Source organism: Micropterus salmoides, unplaced genomic scaffold (genome assembly GCF_014851395.1).
Source record: "Micropterus salmoides isolate LMB-PRFRI ecotype aquatic unplaced genomic scaffold, ASM1485139v1 Ms_hic_scaffold_13, whole genome shotgun sequence".
NCBI lineage: Eukaryota > Metazoa > Chordata > Actinopteri > Centrarchiformes > Centrarchidae > Micropterus > Micropterus salmoides.
In genome coordinates this window covers 3,764,365-3,783,359 of record NW_024040374.1, presented here as the reverse complement: position 1 = coordinate 3,783,359, position 18,995 = coordinate 3,764,365, and the positions used below count along the sequence as shown (strand labels likewise).

The 18,995-nt window shown below is 37.8% G+C and overlaps 1 protein-coding gene across 1 annotated transcript; it reads left to right on the top strand.

The window, feature by feature from the left end:
• The first annotated feature begins 1,004 nt into the window (after positions 1–1,004).
• LOC119901334 (thiamine transporter 2-like) lies at positions 1,005–17,579 on the top strand. The gene is made up of 6 exons (XM_038716965.1): positions 1,005–1,064; positions 4,516–4,878; positions 7,517–8,273; positions 12,781–12,973; positions 16,926–17,067; positions 17,368–17,579. The coding sequence occupies exons 1-6, from the start codon at positions 1,005–1,007 to the stop codon at positions 17,509–17,511; spliced, it is 1,659 nt and encodes a 552-aa protein (XP_038572893.1). The 3' UTR covers positions 17,512–17,579.
• The last annotated feature ends 1,416 nt before the right edge of the window (positions 17,580–18,995 follow it).

The following is an 18,995-nucleotide window of genomic DNA, read 5'->3' as shown; positions in this document are numbered from 1 at the left end:
TATGAATCATATCTTTTCTGGTATTGATCACAGCAGCGATGTCCAGACATCCAGAGGTGTCCATCATATTATAGATTCTGGTCAGAGTTGGAAGGATAAAGCATGTTGTTTTCCACATTTCTGTAGGTGAATACTACATCCTGTGAAATCCTGGATCTTTACAATATTTCTTAGTGTCAGGAAATGTTACCGCGTGGTCGACTGAACAAAATGTCAAAGGGGCTTAGCTGTAAGCCAACAATGCAACTCTTTATATGATTCTGTAGACCAAGTTACAACTTCAGTACAAGCATGTCAATATATCACAGCTGTTGTCAACTACAGCTATGATCTATTTACTGCTTATATTGCCAGTCCTATTACTAATTATGCTACATCTATTGCTACTGTATAGAAACACTAAAGAATCTAAAGATAATTCAAAACATGAGGACAAAATATCAAGCAATTTAGCCCACATTCCAATCAAAGCACTCATCATCTAATTAGACAGGAAGTGGCAGATGGCCGCATGGCAAGGACAGCTGGTTTTTTAGGTTTTCACAGTTTGTCTGTCCATCAGTGTGTCAATCATGTGCTGTTCTTTCTGCAGCTCTCACAAGTTTGAGGCTGAGACTGTCAAAATTGTCAGGAATGTGTCATGAGCACCCTGCATCACAGAGATGAGGAGTAATGTTACTGTGTGTTGGTGTATGTTGAAGCAAGAGCTCCATCTAGTGTTATGGGGTTCTTCATTATGACCATCTTTTAGTGTTTCTGGCCCAGAGTCTTCCTTAAAAACGTCAAATGCAATGATGTTTTAACACTCATTCGTGACACCAGAATGCTCAAAAGATTATTTTTTGTGCAGTAACAATTTGAAATATTGTACATCATGTGTGAATATATTAAGTATGTGACTTAGGTTTAAAATATGGAAAACATTGTTTAATGATTTGGGTTCATGCTTAGGTTAGAATTATATACAGGTAATAGGAAAATGCCTAAATTACCAGCTGGGCAACATGGGTAAACTGTGCCCTCTAGAGCCAAAATCCAAGGTTCACAGCGCATCACAATCGCTGGTACATCGCAAGTACAATCTCAACTAAGGCACGTCCTGTATAATTGCTTAATCAAACTCTAATCATAACACCTTTAATGCTATATTAGTTCATATTATTCTCACTTAATATATCCATAAGTAAATTGGTGTGGAGACTTTGACATTGGCTCAACAGCAGATTTGTACCTCAAACCCTCTAATCCAGCCATGAATAGGCAAATGACACTATATCAAATGTGCACTGTCCAAATTAAGTGTTACCATATGTAAATTCTAAGTATTTTAAATATGAAACAGCATGTAAGTGATGTTGGATTATATTGTGTTTGTCTTCATTGTGTAAACCAGACTTGCTTCAGCCACCTAATTATAAGTACAACTCATTGTCCAGTGAAATCAACAAGAGCCATAATGAAGGGTGGGAAAAAAGAAACGCATCGAACTTCCACGTCTTATCAGCTCGACACAGTGGGAGTTCTATTTTGCAGCCAAACCACTGCACACATATGCTTATCTGAGTCTCACAAACACCTCAATACACACCCTCCACCTAACACACACTCACTGTTTGTTTCAAAGTCAGGCTTCTGACTGCAGCAGCCTCATATGATTTGCCAGCAAGAAAGAAAAAAAGGAGACTGTGGGAAGATGGGTTTGGTCTGTGAAGCAGAATCAATGCATCTGGGTTGGCTTTGAACACTCACTATGTCAAATGCTGCAATTCAGAAGTGACGATGAAGAAGGGATAAATAGGTTAATTGAAATATTAAGCATGGCCATAGAAGGGTAATTTAATAACCCAAGTGCAATGCTGTTGAGAACAAAATATGTAGTAAAAGATTTCCCATTGACAAAGGTGAGATTTTAATAAGTATTTCTTATAGAGGACGTTGTCATGTTCTATCCTTGCTGTGCTGTTACAGTTTTTTGGAAGTGTTGGCTGTGGGGCTAAACCATGAACAAACTTCTTGTTCACAGCAGGGTCAACCACAGAATTTCAGAGCTTACTCGACAAAGTGTCAATCTCAGTCCAAGTTCACCCCAAATTCCACATAGTTTCTTCTTCAGATGTTTTTTTTCTGAGGGGTGCAGGTGACACAAAGTAATACAGTTCCATGAGCCTTTAGATGTCCTTCACCATGCTGAGCTCCATTTGGCCCTACTGCGCACAGCAGGCAATTTCAGACATTTACCTGCCATTGCCTCCCACGGGCCCTGATCTGTTCAAGCTATCACAAGGCTGTCTATCTTTACACTATCTTTATCAGTGAACTTACAGATGGAAAGGAAGGGGAAATGGAAGATAGATGCCTTTGATCATCACTTTAGTCTGGAGAATATTATAGAGAAAAAAGAAAATTAGGTAGCCTGGCTCCTCAAAGTGACAATGAGGTCCATCTCTGTCTGTTGTAAATGAATAGGAATAAGACTGCAGGTCAGAGATGATTAAGAGCGTAATGAGTCCAGAGAGTGGGCGAGGGCTTAAGATCCGGTGATCTTGGCACTGCATCTTGCAGTCGTGTTGTGTTAATGTTATTTTTATGTCGGGTGTTTTTGTTATAATTTATTTCACTATATTATATTATATTATATTAGACCATTATAAGTGTATAGGAAAAAATATGATACAGAATATCCAGGAAAGAGAACTGTTTGGCAAGTATCTAAAAACATACTATTATAGCTGTCAATGTTTATTATAAATTAGCTGAGCAATATATATATATAACATATATGTTGAATATGTCTTCCAAAGCAAACATAGCAATCCAATAAATACAAAGAGTATATAAAAGTGGTACTGATTAGATTAATGCCGAAAGATAAAAAGGACAAATTATGTTACTATAAGTTAGTCAGTTAAGCTTTATTTATTCAGGAACTGAGTGCATTGAGAACATGTGAGGCACTTCTCCTGGTTTTATACAAGATCACACTTGGAAAAGAGATTGAGAAAAAAAGTATGATCAAAGAGAGGTGAGCCAGTCACACATTAACAGACACGGAACTTTAAACAATTACAAGTACTTAAAGTATGAGCAAGGAAAATGTCTGTAACTCTAACCTTTTTTTTTTGCTCTTAATTCCTTAGGTGTATAGTCTTCCCCAGTTGGGTGTTGTAATGGGGAACTTTTAAAGCTTACCTATTCCAACACTCTCCTACAAAATATGTTTGTATGGTACTACTTTGCAATAGTAAATATGTTTTGAGAGTAACATATTATCACCCAAATACATTTCATTCAAAGAAAGGCTGCACTTCCTTCACTGGTAAAAAAAAACATTGCCAATGAACATAACCAAAGCAGCAACTATCCATCAAAATGTAACTAACACATCAGTAAAAACGGTTTCTAGGACACATGTTGAGTTGGAACTTAGGATGTTAAATGCCAGCAACATTCATAACAGTAGCATATGAATGAAAACTCAGGTATGCTGGCGCCTTTTATGAAAATGATAACCATCTCTTTCTATTACTGGTTCTAAAACAGATATTAATACCAGCCCATCAAAAAGATTATGTTAATTAATAGATTAGAATACAATAAAGCAAAATATTAGTAAAACTTCTTTACTTTGTAAAGGTCAAATTGAGTGTTTCTGTGTCTGCTCCCTCCAGTCATATTCACTGAACACCATGTTACTGTAAATCTGACAACATTAAACTAAAAATGCCAAATATATAAATACGAGTAATATTTTCATTGCCAGTGACCTTGATGTTGAGAATTAAGTCATGGAGACAGTCTGACAGTTTGAGCTGAGGCAGAGCTTTCTGTTGACAGCCCACTGGTGAGTCATAATTCGCCGTTGGATATTTTAAATTACAGACTACAGTAATTCTCATCTCTGGAATGATTGCCTTGCTTATTTCTTTCTCTCAGTATTGAAAATTCAAACTCCAAAACTAACTTTAAAGTTATGAACTTGTTATTTATGAAACTCACAAAGACAAAATGCTGAATATCAGGATTATCTGGTCAGATGAGCTACTCTGGAAATTTGGGTGAATTAAATTTAGAGCTGAGTGATAATTGTGGATTTGCCCAAGTACCTACAGTACTATATTTTTTATTTATAAAACTGAAGAAGAAGCATTAATTATTTTGTAAAAGTATAGTTTTTTATTAGTTCTTTGAACTAAACCGCGTTGAAACATTATATGCATAAAACATTGTTTTGGACTCCACTGATTAATGGTGGCAGAAGCTAAACAGGCACACATGTGTGTATGGGGCAGCACGGTGGTGCGTACATCGGCACTCAGACGCACGCACTCATGCATATTCCTCTGCTTCACTTCCACCCCTTCCTCAATATCTGCAGGAATGAGGGTGTTGTGTATAAAGACAGAGGAGGAGGCAGTATTTATTATAACCTGCTGGAGCCCCAGGGGCTCACCACCTCATATTTCATCTTAATATATCTTCACTCACAGCCTCACATTTTTTCCTGTCTCGCCTTAGCCAGGAAAACTTCAGAGGAACAACAATGGCAAAGCAGGTGACTTGGTGTTCATAGTCAGTCTCACCTTGGCCTTATCTGGGGCTTCCATATCTCAAAAGATTAAACTGCCTAAATTAGACTGTGCTCTCACCAGACACAGCGAGAAGTCCCTGGGGAGCCGGAGAGGAACGATGGGTTTTTGCTGGAGCGGGGAGTGTGGCAACAGGCCTTGCTGGGCAGACCATTACATGCCCTGCTACGCTGGTTGGGTGGGCCCCACTGTGCTGCTCTGCATCTATGGTTTCTGCTCCATGATGAGACCCATAGAGCCCTTCATGACAGAGTTTCTCACGGGAACTTACAAGAATCTCACCAGCGAGCAGGTGAAGTACTGAGCTATGAAATGAGATATATGACTGTCATACAGTGATGGAAGCCTTAGGTTATTAGATTTGCTCAGTTTTTGTTTTAATATAAAATTAATATGAATAATGTAAAAAAAAAAAAAATGTAGACAAAAGGTGTATGTTGACATTTACATGACTATTTTTTTTCATGTATACTTATGACTACATTAACTACCACGGATCCATTAGCAGCCACTACATGCCACAACACAAAAAAACTACATATTTGCGATGCTTCTCTGGCCTACAAGGACTGTTTTTAATTACATACTTGCTAAAGAATTATTAGTTTAACATTTATTTCTTATTTTCTTTCCATTTTGAGCCCACCTCCTGACAGGAGCTGGATCAATGAATCAGCTTGCTTGATGCTCAGAACAGAATGACTTGTTATTGCGATTTGGAAGGATGTGGGCATGAGCTTCTTTGTGTGCAGGGATATCCACAACTCACTTGTCTGTGTAAATGGCAGTATAGGAAAGTTATTCCTAAGTTATTATTAAAGTTATTCTCTAGGGACTATAACTACCCTTAGCAAACAAGATAGATTTATTTATTCATCATTTTACAACACAGGGATGTATACCAAGATTAAGTTGTAGTTCCCTTTATGCTACTCAAAAAACAAACGTTATGTACAAAATGAATGAATAATAAGTCATAGAAATTTTACATAGTGGATTGCTGAGGATGAATTAAGGAGTCTCACAGCCTTAGGGAACTGGGTAATTGCACTGCAAAACCATCTCTACATTTCTGATGACCATGTTAGTCATTTTTGCTATTTTTTAGTGTAACTAGATATACAGTATATAAGACATAGTATCCTTCTCTTTTCCTGAAGTAAAGTTTGGTACAAACTGAGGAGAACAGGATAGCCTATACTTCAACCTGCCTCACATGGTGGAATAAAGAAAAAACTAAATTGGGTCCTTCACACCTCTGTGATGTACAAGGCAGGATGAGAGCTGCTTTGTTCACACAAATTATGGCAGGTACACTCAATGTGCACTCATTCGATGCTCAGCCATGTGTGATACAAATTACCTTTTCAACCTGTGGTCCTGAGTGGCTTCTGAGATTTCATATGAAGCTATAGATATCGACTAATTTTGTGAACAAGCGCAGACCACACAAATTCAATTTCCTGTTCCGACCATTTCAACAAAGTATATTTGATACTAGAGTGACTACACAAATACCAAGGTGTGCTCAAAGTGTATAGTGTAGATGTTTTTTAGGGAAGACTATCAACCTGCAATTCCTGTTTTCACTTACACAGCCTGAGGTATTAAGGTTGGTTACTTTGCTAAGTTGGAGTTGAACGCTTCATCTCTTCTTGTTCCATTACTCCCTTGCAAAAATTTTAAGTGATCCGCTGATGCAAATGGCTAGTTGCACGCTTTAAGAAACAGTCAAGGGAAATATTCGGTTTACATTAGAGGTGGCTTATTACAGGTCTGATACGTTGTAAAGATTGCCAACAGTAAAAAGTGAGACTAATATCAATGAGATAAAATTGCACTGGATAACAAGCATGCATTTTTTATGAATCCCTTGTGCTTATAAGCAATCTGAATCCAGCGTGTCGATTGCAGACTGGTCAATAAAAACTACTATGCAGGGCTCAACAATAAGGATTACTTGATTGCCCGGAGCAAGTAAAATGTCACGCCAGGCTTGTACTGTAAATCTAGCAACTAGAATTAAATACATCGTTTGTTCCTGAGCTGATGATGGAAGTAGCTAAATTAACAGTTAACGAGTCTGTTTCTGGGGTGAAGGACGGGGGATTGGCATACCATTTTCAATATGCATGAATGTTTATTGCTTTGCATCTATGACACACTGTGTCCTTGTTCTGATTAATTTTCTTAAATAAAGATTAAACATGACTATTAACTTTAGTCTTTGTTGTTATTTGGTTATTGGAAAGGCAAGTAAAAATTTACTTCGGCACGTTTCTGACACACTTGCCCTGACTGGGCAACGTTGAACCCTGCTGTACAGAGAGGAAATTATTGAATGTGAATGCATTGAATGGCTATTACAGAGCAAATGCAGCCCGTAATCATCAATGAAGGTTTATTTTCATGAAGATCTTAAGGATTATAACTTTCAACTAAAGCCGTCAAATAAAATATTTTAGAGAACTTCAAGTACGTAGAACCTATGTACATACAACAGCGGGCTGCTCATCTACATTGTTTTGTTACTCAGGAGGTTAGATGTACAGTAGGTTGCCGTTTTGAAATCATGCAAGTGCCATAAAAACCCATCTTTGAATATTATTTCAGTCAAGGCGAGTGGAACACAAAAAACAACTTAAGAACCATATTTTGCTGAAATTGGCCTGGCTTTCAAGCAGCAGCCATTGAGCTTTTTTGCATAATATTAATATGTATCAACTTGTCACATTATGAAACTCATTCATGCTGCATCCTGTTCCATCATAAGCATGCTGAAGTAATGTTTCATTGACAATGAACAGAGGAGGAGTTGCATCTGGTGTGCTACTGTCATAATGTTTATTCATATATCATAATGTATATTCTTGCCATCAGCAGGTATTTCAAAATTAATTAGTTCTTTGTCTGCCTTCCTCCATATCCAGGTAACTAGACAAGTGATTCCTGTGTGGACTTACTCCAGCCTGGTTCTCCTTGCCCCAATCCTCTTGGTGACAGACTTCCTCAGGTATAAGCCTGTAATCATTCTCCAGGGGCTCACCTATGTCACAGCATTTCTGCTGTTACTAGTTGGCTCAGGAGTCCACTCGGCTCAGTTGGCTTTCTTCTGCTACAGCACTGCCACAGCAGCAGATGTGGCCTATTTCTCCTACATTTACAGCATGGTGCTGCCCAGCTATTATCAGAGAGTGACCAGTTACGTCAGGGGGGCCATACTGCTGGGCTACGCTGTTGGTGCCCTGCTGGCACAACTGCTAGTGTCTTTGGGTGGTGTGTCCTTGTATTGCTTAGCTTTTGTGACCCTCATCTCTGTCTCTGTATCACTAATAACCTCATTTTTCCTGCCCATGCCGGAGTCCAGGTTATTTCTTAACAGAACATATTCTGCACAACAGGGAAACTCAGCTGAGGACAATCACGACTCTGAAAGCCTGGACATCTCTGTCTGGGTAAAGGGCATGATGGCTGCCAAGCAGGTTGGGAGGATGTTCAGAAGGCTTATATGGGACTGTAAGAAATGTTATTCTTCTGCGGCTGTGCTCTTCTTCTGCATATGGGCAGCTGCTGGGAGATGCGGCTTTACCCAGGTTACAAGCTACGTCCAGCTTCTATGGGTTTATATGCAGCCCCATAACTTCACAGCCTACAATGGGGGGGTGGACGCCATCAGCACATTGTCAGGTAACTAATGCACGACTGATTTGTTTTGCTTCCTCAATATGATCTTTTCCATCCAGTAGTAGAAAGTGAATGTGGACATTTACTTAAACCTATATTTTTTTTTTATAAACATATTTTAATATGAACGATGGGTCAAATTACTATATCTAGAATTATCTCCAGTTCCCCTCAGCTCTATGGAGCGTCTTAACATATTTAGCTTATTGTTTTGTTTTTTCTGGCCCACGAATGTAATGATTTGGTTCTGTCTCAGTGATCTCATCAGCATAGTTTCCAATCACAGCAGAAAGCTCTGATAGACCCTGTGTGCAACTTGCCCAGCAACAAACAGCATACAGACAAAGATAGCAAGTAGCTGGTAAACACAGTGGAGTATTTAGCAGCTAATCCAATACATTTTGAAGAAAATATTGTAATTTTTACTTAACTATCTGACAGCTATAGTTACTAGTTATTTTTCCCCACACAAAACATATGATCATCTTATAAAATATGATGTACACTTATAGATACTATTTCTATGTTAAGTAGTGAAAAATATGTGCCACCTCATAAAGCTGCAACATTAAAATGCTGCTTACATTAATACATCAGACTTATAACTTAAGTCTTAACATAAGCTAGTTGCCTGGCAACCTAATGGTGATGACAGGACTCCAGGAAGTTACTTCTCCTGGCCAAGAAATAGAAAAGCACATAAGTCTCTGTAAAACCTCAACAGGTTGGTTTTAGTCTTTAGTCTAGTTTTAGATTAAACAAAAAAGACATAACGTGTTAATTAGTAAACTGAGGTGCTGGTAGGTGGATTTTGTTTTGTTACAGTGGTATTGATCTGCTCAATTGACTCTTGGAAGGAAAGTGAATAAGGATGTTTCCCAAAATGTTGATCTAATGATCTCAATATTAGGATCTAAATCCTTCTTTGATTATCATTAGCTTTTCTAATGAAAAAATATATTATTAAGAGGGGGAAAAAACACCCACATTTCACATGATTGACAGTTTGATTCTGCACTGTTGCTCCAAACTCAATAGGAATTGTAGTGCAAAATCTGAAAACTGATTAATTGTGAATCCAGATTAACAGAAGTGGTTTATGTTCTTGTACAAACAAAGTCCAAACATTTTCATTAAAACTTATGTGTTGTCCGCATCCCACTACAAAAAATAATTGAATAAATAGACAGAAAGAAAACACAATCCTTTTCTACTATCAGTATTTCTCAATCCCCAAAGCCCGGCAGACAATAGGAGCAGCATTAATTAGACTATTTAATTGCCTGATCTCATCCCCAGATGGGTCTAGCAGCTGCTGCCGTCCAGCCAGTGCACTTTTATTGATTATAGTACTGATACATTCCTGTATTCCCCAGAAACCAAAGGCAATTACTCTGTGTAAACTATATCCAGCTGTATGCCTTTCACTTGTAAATGGTTCTGCCCAACATGCAGTCAAGCTGTAGGGCCCATGTCTGATATTTCCCCAAAGATTCCTGTTGTATTTTCTCTGTTCCACACTTAGAAAACATCCCTGAGGAAAAAAACCTGGTGGAAACTGATAGGGGAAATATGAATATGGATTACCAACATGATAAAATATGGGAGAAGCGCACAACACAATTTACTATTTTCATATTCAGCATTTTATTACTGTATGTCCTGGAGCTTGAAAACAACATTTTTTAGTAACTCATTAGTATTAAGATAAAACAAAATGTGTATGCAGAACAAACTTAGTTATGTTCAGTTATATTGTTTTGTACAGTATTATTTTCAAGGAGAGGGAGTTACAGGGCACCTCAACCCAACTATTTATCTGTGTTCTAAAGCAGTAATTACAAGTGATTTACACTTCAAACATAGTCAATGGATAATTTATTCAGAATATTTAAGTAAATGGAAAATGTATTCAGAACATAGTTTCAGTCAGGAATTCCTTCCCCGGGTCAGGGATGTCCAAGGTTTTCCATTTAATTTGGCATGAAAGTGCAGGTTGAATACATTTTGGTTTAGATTTAGGCCACACACTGGAGCTCAAAGTCTGCAAATTCAATGTACTCCCCCACATACAACACACATCCAGTATGATGTTATCTAATCGGTGTAAAAAGCAAAACACAGCATTAGGTCACATATTTTTCCCCATCTGTGCTACACGTTACATAATGGTTCAGTGTGACTTGCAGCTTGTGTTTGAACCTTCAAAACAACCACAATGAAACTGATGATGCCGTCAGGGTTAACTCAATTTGGGCTTAAAGACCTGATATTTTTAACAGTATGAAAGATGTTGACATCCATAGGTTGTCTTACCAAATATGCTATTAAAATGCATCATGGAAAATAGAATCCAGTGTTTTGGGAGCTTGAATCATACTAGGGACTAAAAGTCAGGATATCTTGACCCCTGCTGATTATTTTCATTTTTTAATCTGAGGTTTTGCAGAATCACCTAATAGGGACATTCCTGTCTGGTGATAGAGTTTTAAGGTTAGCATGCCCACTATCTGCAATCCTGCTATCCATATCCACCTCCCCACAGTTCCTGGACTCTAAAAATCTTTGCTACTGCATATATTCTAGGGAGCAGTTACTTTTCTTCTCTCTGTCGCACAACAATTTAGTAGTATATACATGTACCTGTATAAGGGACAGGATTTTTAATATGGTTACAAAGTCAACTTTCTCTTGACAGTATGTTCCTGTCAGATATAAAATGGACTAAATTAGAGGAAAAAATAATAAATCCAATTAAACCAACTGTAGATATGAGCAACTATTTGGTATTAAGCATGAAGTTGCAATGTTTGAACATACTGTAGAGACCAGCTGCATTGTTGATCCCCTGAATGAAGCTGTATGGCTTACTCCTGCTGAACCCACTAAGCCTCCAATTGACACTGCAGTGGAAACTGGTCTAATTATTCAGTCTCCATTCGACCCCCCTCTACAGTCAGGGAACTGAACATTAAGTACATGTTAAATACATAGACTGGCCGGAGTGGTTTCCATGTTGGATTATTAATGCTGACTGACCATGAATGGACAAGCACTCAATGGAAATGTAGCCTACACATTTAAAAGAGTAAAGCAATTCTACCCAGCGCCTCCTTCATAGTCGAGTGGATAAAGAGCTCTGCGGGAATGGATCCATGTCTCTGAGGACTCTGGGGTATTTACGCTAGCCTCAGTGAATGTGACTTTAATTTTTATGCAACTTTAGTTTTTATTTAACCACCAGAAATTACAACAATGTTCTAGAAGGCAGCGCTAGTTAGTTAGGTAGTTGGTACATGTGGTGCATATGTAGCAAGCCAGTTAAAGTAATGTGAGAGTCTGAGATGTACAGTAAGTAAACCAGAATGATTGCCAAAGGAGAGGAGAAGGGAGTAGATGAAGGAAGGAGGGAGACAAGTGTCCTAATAGTCAATGCTCAAAAGATTAAGTGTCTGGGGTCTGTGACTTTCTATCCATCCACAGGGATAAAGGACTCATATCTACTTCATATCTGGTGAAACAAGACTTGTGATGTATCAGGGCTACACTGTGCCACCCTGTGGCTGAAATGAAAAACATCACTTTCAACTAGCTGATGATTTTAATACTGCAAAATAGTAACAGAAAACATTTTCTCTATAATATTTAAAAAGTGACTCTTTGAAAGACCATGTGATACAGTGAAAATTAAAGCTGCTGGTGATATTACTGTGAGGGATGAAGTGTGAGGCAAATTTTCATAAATTAATTTCAAAGACTAATCAATTGCATGACATACTCTGTAGACGTATTAATATTCATCACACACACTACATATATTAACCATATAAGGGGCTTCTGTCTATTATCTGAATTCCTAAATCAAATCATACAGTCTGTTCCCAATACTGCAGCTTACTCTTTCATTGTTGATGCTCCATTGCAAGTTCATTTACTCTTTGAGACACTCATCCATAATGTTATAGTCCTTTTTCTGTATTTTGCAGTTTGTTTAGATTGTTCGTTTTACTTCCAAGAAATGCAGATGTAATAAGGCGCTGTATTCGCTTTTCTACATTCTGAAGGGGTTTTTTTCTTGCTGGACAGAAGGATATCTTGGCAACATTTAATATTGAAATCAGTGACATATTTTCAGAACCTTTTAACATCAGGGCAAAGTCATATCAAATGCCTAAAGGTGCCAACCCCAAAAAAACATGGAGATAAATTATCTTGTACTTCAAAAAAATTTTTCAGTGATTATTCATTGATACTGTTCTGTCATTTTTATGTTGTCATCCAGATGTAATATAATTACAGTACACACGTTTGTGTTGCAGTTTCATTGTGTCACTGCATTGTGGTGAATTAAGAATTCCTATAAACATTTCTGAAAGAACAAAACAATACCCACAATATGCCTAAACTAAATAATGAAACCACTAATTAGATATTAGATATCAGCAGCTATAACAGTTTTGTATTGTACTAAGTAATTCACTGACTTGCACAGTGATTGTTTCTACTCTAGGAGCTGCAGCCACTGTTGCTGTGGGACACGTGTCTCTGGAGTGGTCTGTGTGGGGGGAGCTGGTCCTGGGGGTTTTCACATTCCTGATCGCTGGGTCTGTATTCCTAATGGATATGTCTGACAACATCTGGATCAGCTACGCATGCTTCTTCCTGTTCAAAACAGTTTACATGCAGCTCACCACCATCTGCACGTAAGAATACATTATGGATATGTCTGCAGCCAAAAATGCACGTGTGCACATGTATCAGTATAAATACATTCATAAATCTACTGTGTAGAATTTAAATATAAGATGCCACAAATTTACCAGAACCACAACATGCTTTGTGTTTTAAACAAGTCTAGATGTGCCTTGTGAGCCATTTTGGGCTGTTATGGTTCTGTGAATGGAGAGTGTTCTAAACCTCCAAACACATCCTAACCATATTTAATGTTGTTGTAACACAGTTAACGCTGAATTGCTTACATACCCTTTGTGTAGGTTGGTGTAAATTTTTATTTGGACTTTCCTGGGTAATTTGGTCTTCAGTCGCTCTTAATACTGTAAAGATTTCCACCCTGAGCATGACATAAATCAATTAGATCCACCACTAAGACCACAAGCAAAAAGAATTATTCTGGTTGTTTTCAGCCTGGGGTATTTTCCTTCATTAGGATTTACATCTATCTTGTCCATCCAGAACATTTTCCTAGGGGTGGCCAGATGTGGCCACTGGAAATCCTGGGGTGGCACACTAAAACCAAAAACCACAAATCACAACTGAATAAAGGAATTATATTACGCAGTTGAGTTAGGAATCACAAACAGATATACTTTGGTTTCTTTTTTTACAGTTATCATTAAACATTTTCTGGGAACAAGCCTACTCAAGATTAGATCTCACAGGGCATAAGATATTTTTCTTTCATATTAGACTATATAATAACAATTTAATTTCAAAATACAATATGTGTCTGTAGAGAGTTGTGTAATTATTTTTTAGTAATTAGTTATTCTTGTTACAAACAACTGGAATAGTTATTCTTGAAATATCCCAACAATGGTGGTGCACCAACCATTTCAAAACATAGATACCAGTAAAACTACAATCCACTATCTTGCTGCTGTGTCACCAAATAGCATTGCTCCATAAAACACTTAACAAGAGAGAATGAGAGGAAAGCATTTACACAAGTTACACCACTGTCACAAATCAATGCATTATTATACACAACCAAGCTCAGACAAAAATGAGCCTACAGGGCAATAAGCAAACAGCAGTGAGCTCAACACCACTAAAGTCAACAATAACAAGTACATACAAGATTTTAGGGATCCAGACCCTTTCAATAGATCCTGCAATGGTAACGGAAACACTGTTTACCAATATCCCTTTCCCGGCTCCATACCTTTCATACAGGGCATACTGGCATAATCATCTCAGATAATAAACCAGTATGAAAGCCGCTATACAACAATATTATGACAACATCCATAATCCATAGCCTAGTATCAATCCATCCAGCACAACAATTTGGCAACAGACCAGCAGCAGAGTCAGAATGATAAAAGATGCTTTCACTCACCACAGCTGAAGACTCACATGAGGAGAAAGCGGTTTTTCCTCTGGGCAAACTTCTGGATGACTCTGAAGTTTTTCAGAGAATCCGCCGACTCCTTGTGGCCCCGCAGTGCTGTTTCACATTTTCCATGGAGTTTAATAAACGTTATGATCCGACTGTCACTGAGCTCCTTGCTGTTTGTTTTGCTGCTCAATGGAGCGCCTGTTCGGCAGCGATGTTTACCCTTCCCAGTAAAGTTAAGCCCAGTTTCACAGCAACATCCATCTGGATGACTCGCTGTTCTCATATTTTGCAATCCCCTCAGAAAGATGAAGATAGAAACAGTCACAGGATGGTCTCCCTCTAAGCTAGAGGTGCTCATCAGGTCACAGGGTGCTGTCAGTGGGAAAGTGTCTGTAGGACATTAGCTTGCTGTTAGGTGCCAACCTGTTGCTATCTACAGACTAATAGCTCTCAAACACAGTACAAAACACAAAATAGTTTAACAGCGTGACAAACCTATCATAAACTAGCCAGGCTACTAACAGTCCCTGTATATTAATTAAATTACACTTTTCTTTCTTCTGCAGCTGGTCACTGCCTCCAGAGAAAACACACACACTGGCCGCAGCAGGCTAACCCTAACTCAGATCTGCTCTGCCTGGTGGTCCCGCCCCTTAACCAGGCACAATTTTAGAAACGTGATTGCCATCTACATGGACGAATCGGAGGCCTCTTAAAATAAACATGATAGTCTGTCACACCTCAGGGTCAGAGCCTAATATGATAACACTTATGCTGCTAAGCACCTTTTAACCTTTTTGATATACAGTCTATGCTTTTAACTCAAACACAGGGGTTACACAAGGTACACAGTATAGCATTTTTTGCATATGCCCCTCGTCAGGGGGGGCCATTACTTTATTACATAAAGTGTATAAACCCATGCTCCAAGTAGTCATACATTCTGGCATTGTGTAATTCATCTAAATGTGTGTAGTTTATTACCAAAAATTGACTTGGCCAGGGCATGGGTTATCCAAACAGATGCAGATGTCTAAAATCTACTTTAGATAAGGACCTTATGATAAATGTCCACAGTTGCCCATTGTGATCATCTAAAGAAGGAGGGTGTCGTTACAACTACTGTACTAAATTGTAACACCAGGGTCTTATTTTCTTACTCTACTATTAAACAGTTCTAGATTTTAGCATTAAATCCTGAAATAGCCATTTACACATCATTGTTACTGTTATTGGCCATTACAGACCCTGTTCTGTTGTTTCTGATGCAAACATTATGCAATTTTTATCTTAACTTGACTGCTGTGATATTGTTTGTTATTTACTATTTATATTAATAGCTTGGGTCAAGACATCCCACAGGCTCATTTCCATTTTTATGTTAATGACACCGTTATTTATTGTAGAGCTGCTACTATACATCAAACTGTTTCCTATTTACAATCTGCTTTTAACATTGTACAACTGTATCAGCTAAAGCTAGTTTTGAATGTTGAGAAAACTAAGCTTAGCAGATTGAACAAGTCCAAATGTACAAATAGTTGATGTATTTTAATTGATGATCAACTCTCAAAAGCTCAAACTAAAAATAGGATTTTATTTTAGAAATAAGGCCTGAGATTAAATGCTGCAACCTTTCTCACTGCCTTTGATTACAGTGATCTGCTTTATAGAAATGCGCCTGACCGATTTTTATCTTTGTTGCATACTGTCTACCATAGTGCACTGAGATTTGTGACTAGATGTAAAGCATTTACACATCATTGTACTGATGTACAAAATGACAAACTGGCCCTCATTATCAATGAGGAGGCACACAATAGGGTTGGGCCAATAGACGATGCCATAAACCATTGGCGATAGCTAACAGACATCACAATGTTGAGCCGCCTTTAATAGTAAAATCCCTAAATCTTTCACATTATACTGTCCTGTGAAAGCAGGTTTAATCCCCACAAACATTATTATTATTATTATTATTATTATTATTATACAATATACCTGCTTTGTACCTGCCTCTGACTTCTCTTCTCCCCACACTCAGATACACAAACACACACCTACACTTCAGGTCTCACACACTGGCGTGCCAATTTTGAAGACATCACCCAACCCTAGCACATACACTGGCTTACTTTTATTTACAAGTTCATACTTGGTATGCTCCCCTCTAAACCCCCTCCTCTTGCACCTATATGTCATGCAACACCAGTTCCTATAATTTGCACTCGGGTCCCTCTGTTCCTTTTACGTGGAATACATAGCATACTGACTTGCAGCTGAAAAATCTGATCTCCTTTGGTGAATTTAAACACTGGATTAAAGACTTGGAACTATATGCCATTAATCGTTGTCACTGCTTTTAAAATAACATACTTCTTTAAACTAATGCATAAATTGTACTTTTAAGTGCTTATTTGTGTAACTTAAGAGTCTTAGTTGAATGTTCTTTGGTTGTTGTGGGTGTGTCTGGTGTCTGTATCTATAGCTGTGGCCTGGTCTCTCTTGAAAAAGGGGGTTTAAATCTCAATGAGATCATTAGGTTAAATAAAGAAAAAAATTTATGTATATCCCAGTTTTCAGATAGCCAAGATGCTGAACAGGAGCCGCTTTGCTTTAGTATTCGGGATGAACAGTTTTGTGGGCACAGTCCTTCAGAGTGTCCTTACCGCCATCGTCATCAACACCAAGTCTCTTCAGCTCACCATCACCTCGCAGGTAATGCCGTACACACAAATCAAACATTGAGTTCAGGAGATGATTTGAGTTTATTTTAATATTTGAGTTTAATACATTGCAAGTAGAAGATTGAGTAGTAGGAATTAAGAAATAAAGAAACTGCATTTGAATAAATAAACTGCTATAAAAGCCACAGAACAAAATTATGCTGTTTAAAGAGCGTTCGATGAGCATACAGAGAGAGACGGACCACAATTGGACAAAGGGAATAATTGGATAAATTTATTTATTTATTTACAATTCATCCACACTGCAAGTAATCCTCACATTTCTTTTCAGTTTCTTATCTACGCCTCGTACTTTGCTGCCATTTCTGTGCTGTTCACAGTCAGAGGTGTGTATACTTTGCTCCATATGAAACTTCCCACTGGGGGCCACCAGCCAGAAAGAGCCAACGCCCTGCCAGAGGCCTCACATCTGTGAAGAATCTCTGAGACACAAAAAAACAAGGATTTTTAACATAACTGTCATCAATTTCAACATCAGCAGCAAAAGAAAAAATGCTTGGAGACACAGTACATTTACATCAATATATTAAATCCATCAAAAAGTGACTGTGGTTGAATTATTTATCAGTCTGTCATCATCGGATTCAATTAATTGATACTACAGGCGTGCTATGACTCAACTAGTGAAAGGGCAAACCCTATATGTGGCCACTAGAGGACACTACCTGCACAATATAAAATAAGAACAACACCACATGGCCACTCTGTGGTGCATTACTCTGAACATGTAGACTATCATTCTGTATTTTTGTTTATTTTTTTAAGTAAATGTAACTAGTTTATCAAAATTAGTCAACTATTACAGATATTGGACATTTAGTTCAAGTATTTTCAGTTAAGATTCTGAAATGTTGAACAATGCAGTAACTGTGTGTGTACATAATTAACAGTTAAATAGCAGTTTTATGACTAGATTTGTCAAAATCACAATCAACTACCATTTCGTATGTGGTTACATGGACAAATAGGCTCATAAATGGTATTTTTGATCAGCACTTCTCATTAGGTATCGTGGTTGAGAAGTTCAAAGTCCCTTATGATCAACATTTGGTAACATACAGGCTTATAAGGTAAATTAAAATCAGGACACCATAAATATTGTAGTAGCAGTAACTCATAAGCATAAGTAACACGCTAAATACTAAATACTTGCATTTTAAAAGAGTTCACTTGTGTGTAAACATACCTGATCCACAATGGGTCTTATGGATGCTGCTTGTGTTTTTGAATGATTGAAAAAATCTACAAATACAATCAATACTGAAGGCACAATCATTTTTACACTGGTACTTATCAGGCTGCCCTCCCCAGTGCAAACAGTCTGATCTCATTGTATTCAGTGAGTATCAAAATAACACTTTCTCTGTTAAAGAAATACTTCCTGGTTTTGTTACAGCACCCAAAAACTCCCTAAATGCCTCTAAGCTCGCTGTTGATGTTTTGATACTCAGTCAACAATAAGCTAGGGATACATTTGGTGAGTTAGGGGCACTGTTGGATGCAAAATTGTTGCCAGGTAACAGATCCATTTGTTTTTTATGCTTAGAGCCTTGTTCAAAATGGTATGATTCTGTCTATAGCTCCTAATGTTTGTGTGTGGCTAGTAGAGATTAATGTGGATTTTGCTCTTTACAGCTATTGCAACTGCTGTGTGGTCAATAAAAAAAAAACCTTAGGTATACATTTATAAAAACACTGCAACTTAAATTAAGACTGTCACAGGGTAATTCAGCTTTTCTAGTTTTCAGTGAGCTTGGCATTTGCCCTCTTCTCAGGCAACATTAAACTATCTTAGAATCAAGAAAATGAACCATCAGGCGCTAACGTTTAGTTGTCACTTTGGCTAAGGAGCTCAACTTATGTTGTAACCATTGGCAAAATGGCAACGTTAGTAACATT